This window comes from Somniosus microcephalus, unplaced genomic scaffold (assembly GCF_052327205.1).
Source record: "Somniosus microcephalus isolate GS21.2 unplaced genomic scaffold, FLI_Smic_1.0 unresolved_chr4, whole genome shotgun sequence".
NCBI lineage: Eukaryota > Metazoa > Chordata > Chondrichthyes > Squaliformes > Somniosidae > Somniosus > Somniosus microcephalus.
This window is the reverse complement of record NW_028225182.1, coordinates 46,691,390-46,711,096: the sequence shown is the minus strand read 5'-3', so window position 1 is coordinate 46,711,096 and position 19,707 is coordinate 46,691,390. Positions and strand designations below refer to the sequence as shown.

Below are 19,707 nucleotides of genomic sequence, written 5' to 3'. Positions count from 1 at the left end.
GGGCATAGAAGAGGAACTAAGTCTTAACAACAGAAGGCTGGAAGTCCCCATTACCACGAGGAGGCAGAGAACTCTTCACGTATCTCTGTCACATTTAATACAGAGAAGAGTGAGGTGATGCATTTTGGCAGAAGGAACAGGGAGAGGCAATATACACTCAATGGCACAGTTTTAAATAGCGTGCAGGGACGGAGGGACCTGGGAGCTAATACAATAGCAAAATACGGCGGATGCTGGAAATCTGAAATAACAACAGAAAATGCTGGAGACACTCAGTAGGCCAGGCAGCATCCATGGAGAGAGAAACAGAGTTAACGTTTCAGGTCTGGGACCCTTCATCAGAACTGGGAGTTAATATACATAGGTCCCTGAAGGTGGCAGGACATATTGAGAGAGTGCTTAGCAAAGCATATGGAATCATGGGCTTCATAAATAGAAGTTATGCTGAACCTTTATAAAACACTGGTTAGGCCACAACTGGAGTATTGTGTCCAGTTCTGGTCACCACACTTTAGGAAGGATGTGAAGGCCCTTGAGAGGGTGCAGAGGAGATTTACCAGAATGGGTCCGGGGATGGGGGATCTTAGCTACAAGGACAGGTTGGAGAAGCTGGATTTGTTTTCATTAGAGCAAAGGAGGTTGAGGGGTGATTTGATCGAGCTGTATAATATTATGACGGGTTTGGATAGGTTAGCAGGGAAAGGCTGTTCCCACTAGTTGATGGTACAAGGACTAGGGGTCACAGATTAAAGGTTTTGGGTAAGAGATACGGGGGGATGTGAGGAAAAACTTTTTTACACAGCGAGTGGTTAGGACCAGGAATTCGCTGCCAACGGAAGTGGTGGAAGCGGAGACACTCAATGTTTTCAGGGCGAGACTGGATAGAAACTTGAGGGAAATAAACTTGCAGGGCTATGGGGATAGAGCGGGGGAATGGGACTGACTGGATTGCTCTACAAAGAGCCGGCACGGACTCGAGGGGCCGAATGGACTCTTTCTGTGCTGTTATAACTCTATGGGCTGGATTTTGACAATGGGGAGCTTTTGGAGGTGGGACTCCCAATTGTCGGGTTTCAGTCCCACCTCCATCGACTTCTAGCCAACCCATGCTATTTTCCCTTGATTGACCTTGTTAAGCCCGCCCAGCGGGCTCAGCAGGCCAATTAAGGGGAAGCCAGTTACAGAGAACGTCAGTGAGTGACGTTTCATCTGTCAAAAATTTGACAGATGGATTGTCATCGTTTGACAGCTCTGTGAAGCTATCAAACACTGACATCTCTGTAGTTTGATGAGTTCTTGAATTCAAGACTCATCCAACCTCTTTCTTTTGAAGAAATTAGGTGGTTGTTGGATCAGAGAATGCAATGGTCATCTGTCACCTCTGCCGGTGAGGTGCGAGACTCTCCGCATCCCCACCGACTGAAGCCTGCAGGAAGAAACAAAGGTAAGTAAACTTTTTCTAACACTTTCCACTTACCTCACATACTCACCTCTCCACACTTGCACCCATCACTTAGCTTCGCAGCGCACTTTTGCACCTCTCCGACCCCCGCAGACCCACTACTCACCTCGGTGACCCTGGCAGGTTTCGGAGCCTTCGGGAAGCCCGCACTTGTGTGGGGAAAAAAGGGGATAATCCTGTTTTCTGCCTGTTAACTACCTGTTAACAGGCAGTTAAGTGGTTGTAATCCCTTCCCGCCTCCAAGGAGACGGGACCCGGTGCGGGTCGGCTACCTGCCTCCTGGCAAGATGGCACGGAGGCAGGTTGGGGGCGGGTTCGGCACCCACCCCCAAATTCTGCCATTTTCCCGGCAGTCCCGCCTCCAAACCCACCTCCCCAGGGCTGGCATAATCCAGCCCATAGACTCTATGACATTCCTCCATCTGCCATGTCAAGTTGTCTGTTGCCACATAGGTTTTTAATACAGACTTACTGGAGGGCATTTCCAGCTTCACTGGTTAGGCGGTAGACTGGCGGAGCGAATCGCACTGTCGTTATGGACACCGCCTGATTTTTATAACTGAAAACTGGGCCGTTTCTATAAGGGCTGACCCATCCACAATGATTCACACCCAGGCGTGAAAATCTACCTCATTAAGAGTGATCCACTAAAATAAACAGTGGTAACGTCTAGTCTAGCGTAGAATAGGAAGAGAGTGTTTGGCGACCAGGACCTCAAACCCAGCACCAAGCTCATGGTCTACAGAGCAGTAGTGATACCCACCCTGCTGTATGTTTCAGAAACATGGACCATGTACAGCAGGCACCTCAAAGCACTGGAGAGGTACCACCAACGCTGCCTCCGCAAGATCCTGCAAATCCATTGGCAGGATAGGCGCACCAACGTCAGTGTTCTCGCTCAGGCCAACATCCCCGGCATCGGAGCTTCGACCACGCTCCATCAGCTCCGATGGACAGGCCACACTGTCCGCATGCCCGATACGAGACTCCCAAAACAAGCACTCTACTTGGAGCTCCGGCATGGTAAGAGAGCCGTAGGTGGGCAGAGGAAACGCTTCAAGGACACCCTCAAAGCCTGCTTGTAAAAATGTAACATCCCCACTGACAGCTGGGAATCCCTGGCCCAAGACCGCTCAAAGTGGAGGAGAAGCATCCGGGAAGGCGCCGAACATCTCGAGTCTCTTCGCCGGGAGCAAGCGGAAGCCAAGCGCAAACAGCGGAAGGAGTGCACATCAACCCAAGCACCCCACCCACCCGTCCCTTCAACCACCGTCTGCCCCACCTGTGACAGAGACTGCAGGTCCCGCATTGGACTCATCAGTCACCTGAGAACTCATTTTTAATGTGGAAGCAAGTCATCCTCGGTTCTGCGGGACTGCCTAAGAAGAAGAAGAAGAAGAGCGTAGAATAAACCACAAGTGAATCTTCTTCTTCTTCTTAGGCAGTCCCTCGGGAACCGAGGATGACTTGCTTCCACACTAAAAATGAGCTCTCAGGTGACTGATGAGTCCAATGCAGGACCTACAGTCTCTGTCACAGGTGGGGCAGACGGTGGTTGAAGGGGCGGGTGGGTGGGGTGCTTGGGTTGACGTGCGCTGTTTGCGCTTAGCTTCCGCTTGCTCCCGGCGAAGAGACTCGAGGTGTTCGGCGCCTTCCCGGATGCTTCTCCTCCACTTTGTGCGGCCTTGTGCCAGGGATCCCCAGGTGTCGGTGGTGGGGGATGTTACACTTTTTCCAAGGAGGCTTTGAGGGTGTCCTTGAAGCGTTTCCTCTGCCCACCTGGGGCTCTCTTGCCATGTCGGAGCTCCGAGTAGAGCGCGTGTTTTGGGAGTCTCGTATCGGGCATGCGGACGATGTGACCCATCCATCGGAACTGATCGAGCGTGGTCAAAGCTTCGATGCTGGGGATGCTGGCCTAAGCGAGAACCCTGACGTTGGTGCGCCTATCCTGCCAATGGATTTGCAGGATCTTGCGGAGGCAGCATTGGTGGTACCTCTCCAGTGCTTTGAGGTGCCTGCTGTACATGGTCCATGTCTCTGAGGCATACAGCAGGGCGGGTATCACTATATTATGTCAATAATATATTATATCAATATTTTGTCAATGATCCACTGGCATTCAGAATATTTCTTTTTGAAAAGCATATATTTTCCTTTAAAACCGTCTGCTTACTGTTACTGTCTGATTCCAGTTGATAATAAGGCTCATTGCACTGGTACCGAATCGAGGATCTATAGGTGGTGACGTCTGTCTCAGTAATGAAGGCAAACCGTCCGTTCTGAAGCGAAGATGGAGCAGAACATTCCACAACTGAAGAAAAAATGGAGAAGAAAACAAATGCAGTTATCATCTTCCAATCAAATTACCGATCCTGGATGTGCTGGTGTTGGTGTTTGACTTCAATGCAGAGTTAAAAGTCTCATTCGCCCATCACCCGCCCGTGCTCGCTGACCTACATTGGCTCCCGGTCCAGCAACGCCTCGATTTCAAAATTCTCATCCTTGTTTCCAAATCCCTCCATTGCCCTCGCCCCCTCACTTCCTATCTCTGTAACCTCCTCCAGCCCTACAAACCCTCCGAGATCTCTGCGCTCCTCCAATTCTGGCCTCTTGCGCAGCCCCCCGATTTCCATCGCTCCGCCATCGGTGGGCGTGCCTTCAGCTGCCTGGGCCCCAAGCTCTGGAATTCCCTCCCTAAACCTCTCTGCCTCTCTCTGCTCCTTTAAGACCCTTCTTAAAACATAGAAACATAGAAGATAGGAGCAGGAATAGGCCATTCGGCCCCTCGAGCCTGCTCCGCCATTCAATGCGATCATGGCTGATCATCCAAATTCAGTAGCCTGTCCCTGCTTTCTCCCCATATCCCTTGATCCCCTTAGCCTTAAGAAATATATCTAACTCCTTCTTGAATATATTTAATGAATTGGCCTCAACTGTCTTCTGTGGTAGAGAATTCCACAGGTTCACCACTCTCTGGGTGAAGAAATTCCTCCTCATCTCAGTCCTAACTGGCTTACCCCTTATCCTTAGACTGTGACCCCCTGGTTCTGGACTCCCCTGCCATCAGGGACATCCTTCCTGCATCCAGTCTATCCAGTCCTGTTAGAATTTTATAAGTTTCAATGAGATCTCCTCTCATTCTTCTAAACTCCAGCGAGTATAAGCCTAATCGACCCAATCTCTCCTCATACATCATTCCTGCCATCCCAGGTATCACTCTTCGACCAAGCCTTTGGTCGCCTGTCCTAGAATCTCCTTACAAGGCTCGGTGTCGAATTGTATTTGATAATCGCTCCTCTGAAGCGCCTTGGGGCATTTCATGATGTTCAAGGTGCTATATGAATGCAAGTTGTTGTTGAGGTGTAAAAGCGGCGGTCCGCTTGATCGCATCAGTTTCCCGCTGGGCGGGTTGGGTTAAAATACCCTCGGAGTGGTGATCCAAGCCCAGAAGTTACCATCGGCAGATCGTTTAAAGGCATTGATCTGATATTACCCTATTTGTTCCTCCAATCGCTGGTTAACTCTTGCAGTTGAAATGGCTTACAAAATTAGTACGCAGCGCAAGGTCACAGCAGCACTTGAAGCCTTATTGGGTCAGTAGAGCCAGCCATTTCTAGGTGCATGTCACAAATACAGGAACAAAACCTTCAAACTCATGAACCTTTGACCGGGCCAAAACTGAATGTTGCTGTGATTGTAGACTGGGGTAGTGGAATTCAACGGGTGGGGGGTGCAGAGCAGGAGTTAGCGGCCTATTTTATTTTTTATCAAACTGGCGACCGCTCTGCTACCACTCGTTTTGCGTCCCCACCAAAGTTGAATTTCATAGAAGCATGGAACAATAGGAGCAGGAGTCAGCCATTCGGCCCTTCGAGCCAGCTCCGCCATTCAATATGATCATGGCTGATCCTCTATCTCAATCCCATATTCCCGCTCTCTCCCCATACCCCTTGATGCCTTTTGTGTCTAGAAATCTATCTATCTCCTTCTTAAATATATTCAGTGACTTGGCCTCCGCAGCCTTCTGTGGTAGAGAATTCCAGAGGTTCACCACCCTCTGAGTGAAGAGATTTCTCCTCATCTCAGTGCTAAATGTCCTACCCCGTATCCTGAGACTGTGACCCCTCGTTCTAGACCCCCCAGCCAGGGGAAACATCCTCCCTGCATCCAGTCTGTCTAGCCCTGTCAGAATTTTCAGATCATTTCTGTGATCTTCGATCTAGTTCCATCTTTTTTTAATTGCCAATATGACTGCTGTGATGAACGTGGTGACAATACTTCGCAGGCCAATGCTAGCGCGGCTACGCACTATTCAATTTCAATCCTAAGAAAGAAAATGTTCCAATAATGCGTGATACCACTTACGCTGACATCTGTACGCGGGGGTCTTCCAAGCCCCATCCTGTTGACATTCAGCAAAAAAATATGGGATTGTCTTGAAGCGCTAAGAGAGACGTTACAACAAAGTTATAATTTTTACATGACAACTATCTGTCGCATATTAGTCACCATATGACCCAAGTTAATTCAGATTCTCATCCTTGTTATCAAATCCCTCCGCGGCCTCGTCCCCTCCCTATCTCTGTAACCTCCTCCAACCCTCCGAGATCTCTGCGCTCCTCCAATTCTGGCCTCTTGAGCACCCCCGATTTTCATCGCTCCGCCATTGGCGGCCGTGCCTTCAGCTACCTGGGGCCTAAGCTCTGGAATTCCTTCCCTAAACCTCTCGATCTCACTAGCTCTCTCTTGTCCTTTAAGACTCTCCTTAAAACCTACCTCTTTTACTGAGCACCTAACCTAATGGCCCAGAAATTCGAGTCTGGGGCTTCCCGCGGGTGCAAGCCCCCGACCTGCACTTACCTAGCGCACAGGCCATTGATCTGTGGGCCCGCATGAGATTCCGATCCTGGGCCTCCTCCAACTGCCGGCGCACGGTGCTTGCGTATCCCAGGGGCGCAGTTAGTTCCATGCATCCCCTGGGATCACATGGGCCATGGAGAGCCAATGGTAGCAGGGAATGCTTCATTCATAAGTTTGACAGGAAGGGCTGTCAAACCTATAAATACTATAAGCTGCAAAACATCACTAAATCTTCAAATACATTTTTTAAAAAATCAAATATTAAAATAACTATAAATTACATGAAATAACTATTTTAAACTATAATTTAAATTTTTGAAAAAATTAATTATATCATCTAATGGGGCTAAAAATAAACTTAACTTTCTTTAAAGTATTTAAAAATAATAAATCTGTGGAAAAAATGTTTTAATTTTAATTAATTCACCACTTACCTTGCTAAAAGCAGGCCTTGCGCCTGCTTTTTATATGTGTAACTCCTGGAGAGTTATCCTCCCGGAGAAACCTGCAAAAAAAACCGTAAGTTCGATGCGCACGCACTGCCTCTCTGGTGCACATGTTCCACCTCTCAACCGCTTCTTTCAGGGGAACGGAAGTTCCGGTTTCCCGCGCATGCGCAGTGCATGCACGAAACTGGCACTTTCGTTGGGCCTACGCGTGAGTACCCCGTGCGTACTCACCCGTGGGGACCCGAATTTCTGGGCCATTATCTTTTTATGTGGCTCGGTGTCAAATTTTGTTTGATAATCGCTCCTTTGAAGCACCTTGGGAGATTTTGCTATGTTAAAGGTGCTGTATAAATACAAGTTGCTGTTATTGTATATTTGCACTCTTTAACCCTTTGTGCCTCATTAGTATTGTGATTCAGTGGCTAGCTTGAGATGTTATATGGGCAAATGCAGTTGCTGCTAACTTCGTTTTCCCTTTGATACAGCCTACTTCTCCCCACTCTGCAATCTTAGTCATATTCGGACTTGTTCCTCCCAGACCTGCTTTGTAACTGGCTTTCCTGAACTGTGAGGGTGGGTGAGGAAAATAAAAATGTAAAGTAGGGAAGAAAAAAATAAAAGAACATCATCGAAGCAGATAAACTTACAGCACAGAAGGAGGCCATTCGGCCCGTCGTGCCTGTGCTGGCTCGTTGAAAGAGCAGTCACACTTAGTCTCACCCTCCCCGCATTCTGTCCGTAACCCTGTAAGTTGCTCAACCTCGAGGGCCTGTCCGACTCTGTTTTAAAATGATTTATGGAATCAGCTTCCACCGCCTTTCCAGATCCAGCGTTCCAGATCCTCACAACTTTCTGAGTGAAAACAATTCTCCTCATCTCCCCTCCAGATCTTTTTCCAATGGTTTTGAATCTGTGACCTCTGGTTATCGACTCACTCACCTGATGGAAATTTTTCTCTATTTATCGAGCCAAACCTCTCACCATCTTGAAAACCTCTATTAGGTCACCTCTTAACCTTCTCTGTTCCAAGGAGAACATTCCAGACTTCTCCAACCTCTCCTCATAACTGAAGCCCCTCATCCCTGGTGACATCCCTGGTAAACCTCCTCTGTACCCTTTCGAAGGCCTTTTACATCTTTCCTGAAATGTGGTGTCCAGAATTGTCCTCAATACTCCAGCTGAGGCCTGACATCGATGAAAAAGAAAAAGGAGAAATGGAGGGAGGAAGAGAAAGAAAGAAAGACTTGCGTCTCTACAGCGCCTTTCATGACCACCGGATGTCCGAAAGCGCTTTACAGCCAATGAAGTGGAGTCACTGTTGTAATGTGGGAAACATGGCAGCCAATTTGCACATAGTAAGCTCCAACAAACAGCAATGTGATAATGATCAGATAATCTGTTTTAGTGATGTTGATTGAGGGATAAATATTGGCCCCAGGAAGAACTCCCCTACTCTTCATCGAAATAGTGCCATGGGATATTTTACGTCCACTTGAGAGAGCAGACAGGGCCTTGGTTTAATGTCTCATCCAGAAGACAGCACCTCCGACAGTGCAGCGCTCCCTCAGCACTGCACTGGGAGTGTCAGCCTAGCTTTATATGCTCAAGTTACACTCCGACAGTGCAGTGCTTCCTTAGCACTGCACTGGGAGTGTCAGCCTAGCTTTATATGCTCAAGTTCCTTGGAGTGGGATTTGGACCCACAAGCATCTGGACTCAGAGGCAAGTGTGCTACCCACTGAGCCACAGCTGACACTCAAAGAGCAAGGATAGCAGGAAGGAAAATATAATGGTTGAAAAGACAGAAAGAAGAAACTTCACAGGAAAGTGAGGAAGTATTTGATGTGATGGACAGTACAGAGGGGATTTATCTTTGTGTCTGTTGTATTGTACCTGCCTGGCAGTGTTTGATAGCATCATGTATACTGCAAAGGGAGCTATGCTTGTATCTAACCTGTGTTTATCTGACCTGTAGTGCTCAGTTTCATGTTGTACAGAAAACATTGACCCAGAAATTCGGGTCGGGGGCTTCCCGCGGGTGCAAGCTTCCGACCTGCACTTACCTAGCGCACCGGCCATTGTGCTGTGGGCCCACGTGGAATTCCGATCCTGGGCCTGCTCCAACTGCCGGTACGCAGTGCTTGCATATCCCAGGGGCGCAGTTAGTTCAAACCGTCCTCTGGGATCACGTGGGCCATGGGGAGCCAATGGTAGCAGGGAATCTCTATTCATAGATTTGACAGGAAGACCTGTCAAATCCATGAATTAGAGATCAGCCCCAAAACATAACTAAAACTTCAAATAATTTTTTTTTAAATCACATTTTTAAAATAACCATAAATTACATAAAATAACTATTTTAAACAATAATTTAAATTTTTGAAAAAATTAATTACAGTTTCTAATGGGGCTAAAAATAAACTTACTGGCCTAGAAATTGGGTATAGCCCCGCTTGAGGCGTTAGAACTGGCGATGTGCAAAGTTTATAGCCAGACGAAACTTATCGCTGCCTGGTGCGATATTGGGTTGCATCGCCCCCAGAGGGGATTGAGGCGCTAAATCAGCCATTGCACGGTGCTCTTAAGGTGCAAAAGGTCAGGCGCTACTCAATATCGACGCGGACGGGCGCAGCACAGGTGAACTCAATGACGGGAAAGCACGAGACCTCCAGGCGCCGGCCGGCTCTTAAAGGGGTGGGTCAGTCAGCCTGAGCATCAACACCTAACGCCCTGTAGGCCTCAGATTCGGCGCTCGCCCTTGTCTGGCGGTACAAACTTGTTCATCATGGAGAAGGTTAGACAGAGAGCAGAGTGCTTCAGCACTTAGGCTCTGGACCACTTGGTGGCTGCAGTTGAACACCGTCGAGAGGTCCTGTATCCGGATAATGGCAAGAGGCCGAATCAGAAGGCTTACCGATGATCTTGGAGGGAGGTTGCTGTGAGGGTCAACTCCAGCAGCATGGCGACCAGGACCCCTGTTCAGTGCAGGAAGAAATTCAACGACCTCACACGGATCGTTAGGGTGAGTGATGGTTTACCAAACTTGTGCTTCCCTCCATCTGCAGCTGACTTCGGGCACCCTGTTGCCATGATGCCCCAATGGCCATCTGTCAGCAAGCACCCATGACCCTTTCTGGCCACACACATGGACAGATGTCTCAAGGCCTCATGTAAGGGCTCTTGCACCATGGGGGGCATGTGAAGAGGTCTCAAGGCCTTATGTAAGGGCTCTTGCACCATGGGGGGCATGCGAAGAGGTCTCAAGGCCTCATGTAAGGGCTCTTGCACCATGGGGGGCATGCGATGAGATCTCAAGGCATCATGTTACAGAACTTCCCCTTCTTTCCCCTGCAGTCCAAGCTGGCGATGATTCGAAAGGAGCAGTGTCGAACCGGTGGTGGACCTCCACAAGTGGTCACTCTCACGGATCTGGAGGAGAGAGTGCACCAGATACTTGGAGGATGTCTGGCTGGTCCTGTGACCACTGCATCTGCCGACCCCATTACCGACAGCGAGGGTAAGACTCTCACCTTTTTCACCTGTTGCCTTCCACTTGGTCCCCCCGCCAGCATGCATCCTCAGTATGCAGCCATGTCAGAGCCTTGCCGCAATCTGGCATGCCTTTCAGCAAAGCTGTCCTTTTGCTAAAGCCACTCTTCCACCTCCCACTTTCAGATGAAGCAGCACCAACTCAGGCTCAACACGCTGAAGCTGCCAGTGCCAGTGCCACCGGAGGCGAGGACCAGGAGGAATCCGGACCAGCCGTTGCAGAATCCGGGGAGCTGACACATCTACAGATAGTAGTCCCCTGGAGGGGAGGCGGGGGGGCTCTGAGGATGAACCAGTTGCCGGACCAAGCGGCATGCAGCCACGCACGGGGGATAGGCAAGTGTGGCCACCGTCTCCCCACAGGGCAAGGCAGGTCGTCATGACTGCTGCACAGAGTGCAGATGAGGTCCGTCGCCTGGCTGAGATGAGCAAACAGGCCCGGCTCAGACACACGGAGCTGATGGCTGCAGTGGAGAAGATGCCTGAGTCAATAGATTCATTGGCTAGGAGTATGTTGGACTTCGGGGCAACAATGGAGTGGACTCTGCAGGGCTTTGGGGCAGCAATGGCGAGGTCTCTCCAGGTGTTTGGGGAAACAATGGACAGGACTATCCAGGGCTTCGGCCCAACAATGGAGAGGACTGTCCATGGCTTTGAGTCGGCGATGGAAAGGACTGTTCAGGGTTTCGGACAATCCCTGGAAAGGTCTGTGCAGGGCTTGTCCGAGGCAGTGGAGCGGTTGGCACCTGCCTTGTCCGAAGCAATGGGAAGAACTGTCCAGGCCTTCTCTGAAGCACTGGCACCTGGCACACAGGTCCTCACTGTTGCCACGCAGTCACTTGCTGGGCTCCTCCACAGCCAGATTGACGCAATGCGATCTCTCACTGCAGCCACCCTCTCTGCATCAGACAGGATCACCCCGGGCCCTTCCACTCCCGTACAAGGCCAGGAATCAGTGGAGCATGCGATTGTGGCGGATGAGCCGAGCCGCTCCCCTCAGATAGCCAGTGTGTCGTCCGACCATGGTGCAGGTGTCCTCTCTCGGCAGGAGACCATTGCACATGCCAGTGCTGGGACGCCTGCATTGCAGCTGCCACCACCTGCAGGCCACACTGCTTCCAGCCATGGTCACAGCAAGCATCCTGCGTCCGCACCCTCCAAGCCCAGAGGTCAGCTAGCCCGTCCCTCAGGGGCTTCTGCACTTCCAGACAGTCAGGAGGCATCCCCCAGCCTTGAGCCCGCCACTGGGGTCCACATACGTAGAAGCAGCAGGGAGGGAAGGGGCCAGGCGCGAAAGAGAAGTCATTCTCCCTCAAGGGGCCAGTTGTAGAGGGAGGTGCTGAGACATTTGTTTGTCCAAATTCAAGGACACCCTCACATGCTGTTATATTTGCAGAAGGTTTGTTGAGTTTTGCGGCTTTGCCGAACAGTTCACAGTTATTTTGAAAGTTATGGTTTCTGCTGACATGACGTTGTTTAGCTGTAATGAAAGACTTTTGTACCAATAAACAGAAGTTTCAATGTGGCATGGTGCATGTGACCACTTTCAGTGATGCTGGCATTCAGAGGCCCTCAAACATCCAAAGTGCGCATGAGTTAAGACTCTCATCATTCCACCACAGGGGTGTCGACAGGAGTCCAGAGGAGCCTCTGACGTATGGACCTTCCACTTTCAGCAGCCCTTCCATCTTCCTCCTCCTCCTCCTCCTCCTCCACCTGCTCTTCCTCCTCCTCGTCCTCCTCCTCCTCATACTCCTCCTCCTCCGCCTGCTTGTGCAGGGTCCGAGGGAAGGTAATGAAATGACGCGTTCGCCTATAAAGGCCATCTGTCACTTGCCGGATGCAACAGTGGACTGCAGCCTGAGTGACAGTCGCATTGTCCCCAATGTCTGACTGAAAGGATCCGTTGGCATAAAAATGGAGGCCATCAGTCAGTTTAGCCATCACGGACAGAGAGGTTCTGCAGCGTTCACGCGGCTGCAGATCCTGACCAAGCAGGTGGCACAGATCAGTAACAATGTCCCTCCAGATTCGGATCCTTTCCAAACACTGCTCCTCCGACATGTCACGGCTTGTCACCTGCTGCCTAAAGACCCTCGCAGCATCCCATCGCATTGGCCGACCTCCATTGCCCCTCCTCCTTCTGGCCAATCCCGGCCCTCTCTCCCGCCATCTCTCTGCCCCTTCACAGTGTTGGGCGATGAGGCCGTCGCCCTCCCAACAAGCTCCCATTCCGATGCCAGTTGGTCAAAAGGCTTTTAGGTGTAGTGCTGCAAGTGCTTCGGACAGGGTTGAAGGTCCCAAGTACTGTAAAGCTAAATTCCCAGAACTCTGCTCCACATTAGCTCACCAACTCTCTTTAGCAGCGATCGCAATGAGCAGGCCAAGTGGCAGAAGATTCTGCAGTGGAGCTGTCCCCTTTAAATAGCGCCCCCCTACTCCGAGAAGGGCCTGTTAGCCCTCCCTCAAACTGTCACTAATAGTGCTGGGTGCTAAGGCTCCGGGCGCCACCCAATATGCGCTCAGGCGCTCCTGAAAGGCGTTGCACACTGAAATGATGTCATGAGCTGCTTGCGCTCACGGGCGCGCGCAAACACTTAGCGCAGGCGCTAAATGTATAGTCAATATCTGAGTTGGCGCTATCATCATAGCGTCCGCCCCAACATAGTGCTTCGCCCCAATTCTAGGTCTCTTTAGGCGCTCAGCGCTGGCGCTACCAACCCAATTTCTAGGCCACCTTTCTTTAAAGTATTTAAAAATAATAAACCTGTGGAAAAAATGTTTTAATTTTACTTAATTCAGCACTTACCTTGTTACAAATAAGGCCTTGTGACTGCTTTTTAGAAGTGTAGCTCCTGGAGACTTACCCTCCCGGAGAAACCTGGAAAAAAACCCGGAAGTTCCAGGCGTACGCGCTGCCTCTCCAGCGCACGCGTTCGACCTGTGAACCCCTTCCTTTAAGGGAACGGAAGTTCCGGTTTCCCGCGCATGCGCAGTGCATGCACAAAACCGGCACTTTCGTTGGGCCTACGCGTGAGTACCCCGCGCGTACTCACCTGTGGAGACCCGAAGTTCTGGCCCATTACTGTATGTGTCTCATTTTCTGATCCACATGATCAGGGATACTGGCTGTGCATTCGTCTCAGCTTAGTGACAACCCCATCAGATTATTGAGAAACACCATTCAGTTGAAACACTTCCATTTATACAGTGCCTTTCAATGACCACTGGACGTCCCAAAGCGCTTTACAGCCAATGAATTTGAAATGTAGGAAACGCAGCAGCCATCTGCGCACAGCAAGCTCCCACAAACAGCAATGTGATAATGACCAGATCATCTGCTTTTTAGTGATGTTGATTGAGGGATAAATATTGGCCCCAGGACACTGAGGATAAGCTCCCCCTGCTGTCCTTTGGAATAGTGCCATGGGATCACTCACCTCTCATCAACAGTGTGGCACTCCCTCAGTACTGCACTGGGAGTGTCAGTCTAGATTTTTGTGCTCAAGTCCCTGGAGTGGGACTGTGAACCCACAACCTTCTGACTCAGAGGCGAGGGCGCTCCCCACTGCGCCACAGCTGTCCCAGAATACAGCATCAACCCGATAAAAGGACGACGTTAAATGCTCACCTCAACTATTTCATATCCTCGGACACAAGTCACCTTTACTGTGTCTTTAAAATTGAATTTCAGCCACGAAGGCTCCAGAAGGCTGTTCGGTAAGACTCGATTGGAGCAAGTTGTTTCCACTTCTGTAGGTAAACCCAAATATAATCAACAGAGCTCTTGGCTATAATGATTCATTCTTTCAATTTTAAAAGCTGTTTTGCTGGTGCTGATTAACAGGCAAAGGCGGTCCTCATACGATTAAATAGAATTTTCATGCTTTGCTCAAAAGAATACTCATTTACTCATTTACTATGGGCTGGATTTTGTCAATGGGGAACTTTTGGAAGCGGGACTCCCACTTGTCGGGTTTTAGTCCCGCCTCCATCGACTTGAGGCCAACCCGCGCTATTTTCCCTTGATTGACCTTGTTAAGCCCGCCCAGCAGGCTTAGCAGGCCAATTAAGGGGAAGCCGGTTACAGAGAACGTCAGTGAGTGACGTTTCATCTGTCAAAACCTTTTGACAGATGAATTGTCATCATTTGACAGCTCTGTGAAGCTGTCAAATACTGACAGCCTCTGTAGTTTGATGAGTTCTTGTATTCAAGACCTCATCAAACCTCTTTTGTGAGCAGAAATTAGATGGTTGTTGCATCGGAGAATGCAGCGGCCATCTGTCATCTCTGCCGGTGAGATGCGAGACTCTCCGCATCCCCAACTGTTGAAGCCTGCAGGAAGAAACAAAGGTAAGTAAACATTTTCTATCACTTTGCACTTACCTCACACACTTACCGCTCCACACTTGCACCCACCACTTACCTCCACAGCGCACTTTTGTACCCCTCTGACCCCCGCAGACCCACGGCTCACCTCGGTGACCCTGGCGGGGTTTCCCGATGTTTGGAAAAATGGGGATAATCCTCTTAACTGCCTGTTAACTACCTGTTAACAAGCAGTTAAGTGACTGTAATCCCCTTCCCACCTCAGGAGATAGGACCTGGCGCAAGTCGGCTACCCGCCTCCTGGGAAGATGGCATGGAGGCGGATTGGGGGTGGGATGAGTACCCGTCCCCCAGATTCTGCCATTTTACCAGCAGTCCCGCCTTCAAATCCGCCCCCCCAAGGCTGGCAAAATCACCCCCTAGGACTTTTACCGCAACACTAAAATCATAGGGAATTTCAACATGGTGCCACGCAATGGAATCAAATGATTGAATATTTAAAATCACTTTGTCCGGATACAGGGGAAATGAAAGAACTAATAAGATGATTGTTCTCAGAAGGCTAAGTAGATCTATGTGAGAAAGGAAGGATAGAGGGAAGGAAGGAAGAAATAAAGGCCACTGTCACTGCCTCACTGTGTAAAGTCAAAAGTCAGTGTGAAGCTGAACTGGATAACTTCAGGAAGACCAACAGGGTTACAATTGGCTTCAATGCTCCTGACATAGGGATTCTAAAAGATAATTTTAAAAGATAATGGAGCATTAGCCAGTAAATTCACTAATAAATCCGATAGGGAATTCAGGAGAGTGGTGAGAATGTGGAACTCGCTACCACAGTGAGTAGTTGAGGTGAATAGTAGATAAACACATGAGGGAGAAAGGAATAGAAGGATATGTTGATGGGGTGCGATGAAGAGGGGTGTGGGGAGGTGGGGGGGGGGTGTCAAGTAGTTTGACACCATCCAGGACAAAGCAGTCCCGCTTGATCGGCACCCCATCCACCACCTTATACATTCACTCCCTCCATCACCGGCGCACCGTGGCTGCAGTGTGCACCATCTACAAGATGTACTACAGCAACTCGCCAAGGCTTCTTCGGCAGCACCTCCCAAACCCGCGACCTCTACCACCTAGAAGGACAAGGGCAGCAGGCACATGGGAACACCACCACCTCCAAGTTCCCCTCCAAGTCACACACCATCCTGACTTAGAAGTATATCGCCGATCCTTCATCGTCGCTGGGTCAAAATCCTGGACCTCCCTCCCTAACAGCACTGTGGGAGCGAGCACCTTCACCACACGGACTGCAGCGGTTGAAGAAGGCGGCTCACCACCACCTTCTCAAGGGCAATTAGGGATGGACAATAAATGCTGGGCCTTGCCAGCGATGGCCACATTCCATAAAAAAGAATTATTGTTTTTTTTAAAGTCACTTCTGCAAAATTACATATCTAGAGGGCGATTTACGCTGATGCCCATCTAACTGTATCCCAGCTTCATCCAGTGTCCTTAAAGAGGAGTGCGGCAATGGGAAACAAGTTATAGTTGGAGGTGACAACTAATCCTTTTTAATCCTTCTCAAATCCAGATAATAGAGATTTTATCATAGGGTACTGTCAGTTAATGCGAGGGGTGTTATGATTGACATTACCATGAATTAGAAGTGAAAAACAATTGCGGGTTTGGTTTATTTAATCCAAAATGCACCCAAACTTACTTTTACAGTTCCGTTTGTCGCTCTGAATCACAAATCCAATTGGGCAGTAGCAGTGATATCCACCAATATTATTCCCACAGTAATGGCTGCACCCGTGAGCATCAAGCTCACACTCGTTGACATCTGGGCAGAAGAGACCCGGTAATTGAAGTTTGACAGAGATAAAGGAAGAACAATTAGAGTTCTGAGTGAAAGAGAATTTCGATCACGTAGAATTTACAGCCCGATGTCTTCTGTTCATTGTAATGAAATTGTAAGTGTGTTCTTTAAACTGATCATTGTGTGTAGTGTAAGAAGCCTTCTCCACAACTTTACAATTTTTAAAATTCATTTTCGGGATGTTGGCGTCGCCGGCATTTATTGTCCATTCCTAGTTGCCCTTGAGAAGGTGGTGGTGAGCCTTCGTCTTGAACCGCTGCAGTCCGTGTGGTGAAGGTACTCCCACAGTGCTGACTGCACCTCCCAAATTCACAGCCGCTACCACCTAGAAGGACAAGAGCACCACCTCCAAGTTCCCCTCCAAGTCACACACCATCCTGACTTGGAAATATATCAGCCGTTCCTTCATCGTCACTGGGTCAAAATCCTGGAACTCCCTCCCTAACAGCACTGTGGGAGCAGCTTCACCACACGGACTGCAGCGGTTCAAGAAGGCGGCTCATCGTGATCGTCTCGAGGACAACTAGGAATTGTCAATAAATGCTGGCCTTGCCAGTGACACCTACGTCCTGTAAATGAATTTAAAAAAAATTAGACTGGTTCAGATGTGTGAAGATAAATATATTGGCCCAGAAATTCGGGTCTCCACAGGTGAGTACGCGCTGGGTACTCACCCGTAGGCCCAATGAAAGTGCCGGTTTTGTGCATGCACTGCGCATGCGTGGGAAACCGGAACTTCCATTGCCCTAAAGGAAAGGTTTCAGAGGTCGAACACATGCGCCGGAGAGGCTGCGCGTGCACATGTAACTTACTTTTTTTTTGCAGGTGTCTCCGGGAGGGTAAGTCTCCAGGCCTGCTTTTAACATGGTAAGTGGTGAATTAATTAAAATTAAAACCTTTTTTCCACAGGTTTATTATTTTTAAATACTTTAAAGAAAGGTAAGTTTATTTTTAGCCCCATTAGAAAATGTAATTAATTTTTTCAAAAACTTAAATTACTGTTTAAAATAGTTATTTTATGTAATTTATAGTAATTTTAAAAATGTGTTTTTTTAAAATTTATTTGATGATTTAGTGATGTTTTGGGGCTTATAGTATTTATAGGTTTGACAGGTCTTCCTGTCAAACTTATGAATGAAGCATTTCCTGCTACCATTGGCTCTCTATGGCCTATGTGATCCCAGGGGATGCATCGAACTAACTGCACCCCTGGGATACGCAAGCACTGCGCGCTGGCAGTTGGAGCAGGCCCAGGATCGGAATCCCACGCGGGCCCACAGCTCAACGCCCGGCGCGCTAGGTAAGTGCAGATCAGGGGCTTGCACCTGCGGGAAGCCCCCGACCCGAATTTCTGGGCCATTAGACATATTCCAGGCAGCAATTCACTTAAGCTGTGAAATAGTGCCATATATGATCATAATGTAAGCTGTGTCTGTGGGGATAGCAAACAATGTCCAAGTAACAGGGTCTAGCCTTGGCCTAGTAATCCAACATAATCAATTATTATGTCCCCGGTCAAATTCTTCAATTCGTGACTTACCAACGCGCGAATAGAGTGCCAGAAACCCAGTGAATGGTTTGGTTTCAGAACCATCTGACGTAAATAAAACCCTCAGTGAGTTACTGGTGGAATAGTATTCCTGCAGTCCTGGATCACCTCCATCATCTTCTCGTTTGCCACACAGCTTAGCCAACTGGTTGTCCTCTGATAGGATCTGTTGTAATAGTATTAACACTAATCATCACCACACACCTTTGGTTTAATATGCTTAAAGTTCCATGAAACAGGGTCGGTTTTGCTTTTAATGCCTGGTGGAAAACGAGCGGTAGTGGGTCACCCGCCCGTTTTGCACCCCGTCCGATTTCTCGCCAAAGGCAACGGAAATAGGGCAGTGTGATGATGCACTACCACCTGTTCGCTACAAAATGGCAAGAATGAACGCAGACAATACAGTTGTCTATGAACCCGACTCCTTTCAATGGTCACAGGCTTTTCTAAACATTTGAAGAGGTTCAGACTGCTGTGCGAGATCAGTAACCAACACTTTAATGGGTCTTTCTGCCCTTTGTTCATGAACTAAGTTAACTTTCGGGGTTGTAGTCCCGCCTCCATCGAGATGCGGCCAATCCACGCGATTTTAACTTGATTGACCTTGTTGAGCCCACCCAGCGGGCTCAGCAGGCCAATTAATGGCCACCCGACAACAGGTGACATCACCGACTGAAATTTCATCTGTCAAGATCTTCTGACAGATGAAATATCAGCGTTTCACAGCTGTTTGAAGCTGTCAAACACTGACAGTCTTACTTCTAACATGAATCCTTCTCCACAGACTCAGTTAGAAATCTCACCGGCACAGAAAGCTGCAGGCTGTCACTTTTGACAGTTCGCAGCCGTTCTGCTTTCTGTGCCGGTTAGATGATGGACTCCCGAAACCTAGAGGAAGGAAGGCTGAAAAGGTAAGTACAGGTAATTTAAACTTCTTTACACACTTTAGACACACCAAACACACTTACCTTTGCACTCATGCACCCATCACTCACCTGAACACCGACATCTCGACCCCTCCAAATCCTTCAACCCGACGGCCCGACTTCTCTAACTTGGCGTGGTTTGGAGCCGTCGGGAATCCCACACTTCAAGGTTTAAACATGCAGTTAATTGGCACTAATCCCTTCCCGCCTCAGGTAGGCGGGTCCCAGTGCGGGGTGGGTACCCGCCTCCTTTGAAACTTACATGGAGGCGGGTTGGGGGCGGGATGGTGTCAGGACCCCCGAATTCGGGCCTTTAACCCCCTGCACGCCACCAATCACGACTCCAAGGATCAGTTAAAATCGAGGCCAAAGCGTCTGTTTAGCCTTCATTAAAATGGATATGCTTCCGACAAACTTATTCTTGCACTTTGCCTAATATCGCACAGCCTGATTTCAGTTCCTTCGGGGGGTCATGTTAACTTTGGGCGAGAGTGTAAGACAGGCAATATCGGAGCCACCATCTCCTGTACACCTTCCCCTGATTTTGATTCCCAGGTCACCTCTCAGCCTTCTCTCGGCATATGGGGTGGGACATTTAGGACTGAGATGAGGAGGAATTTCTTCACTCAGAGGGTGGTGAATCTGTGGAATTCCCCACCACAGAAGGCTGTGGAGGCCAAGTCACTGAATATATTTAAGGAGATCG

The 19,707-nt window shown here is 49.1% G+C and overlaps 1 protein-coding gene across 1 annotated transcript in view; it reads right to left on the bottom strand.

The window, feature by feature from the left end:
* The window catches only part of LOC147091017 (complement C1s subcomponent-like), an 81,190-nt gene that overhangs the window by 50,706 nt on the left and 10,777 nt on the right, over positions 1-19,707 (bottom strand). Inside the window, exons 3-7 of the mRNA XM_085977155.1 lie at positions 18,067-18,241; positions 16,368-16,490; positions 13,952-14,073; positions 5,828-5,906; positions 3,636-3,773 (exon numbers count right to left, since the gene is read on the bottom strand). Of these exons, the coding sequence (XP_085833281.1) occupies positions 3,636-3,773; positions 5,828-5,906; positions 13,952-14,073; positions 16,368-16,490; positions 18,067-18,241 (637 nt within the window). The remainder of the gene's footprint in view (positions 1-3,635; positions 3,774-5,827; positions 5,907-13,951; positions 14,074-16,367; positions 16,491-18,066; positions 18,242-19,707) is intronic.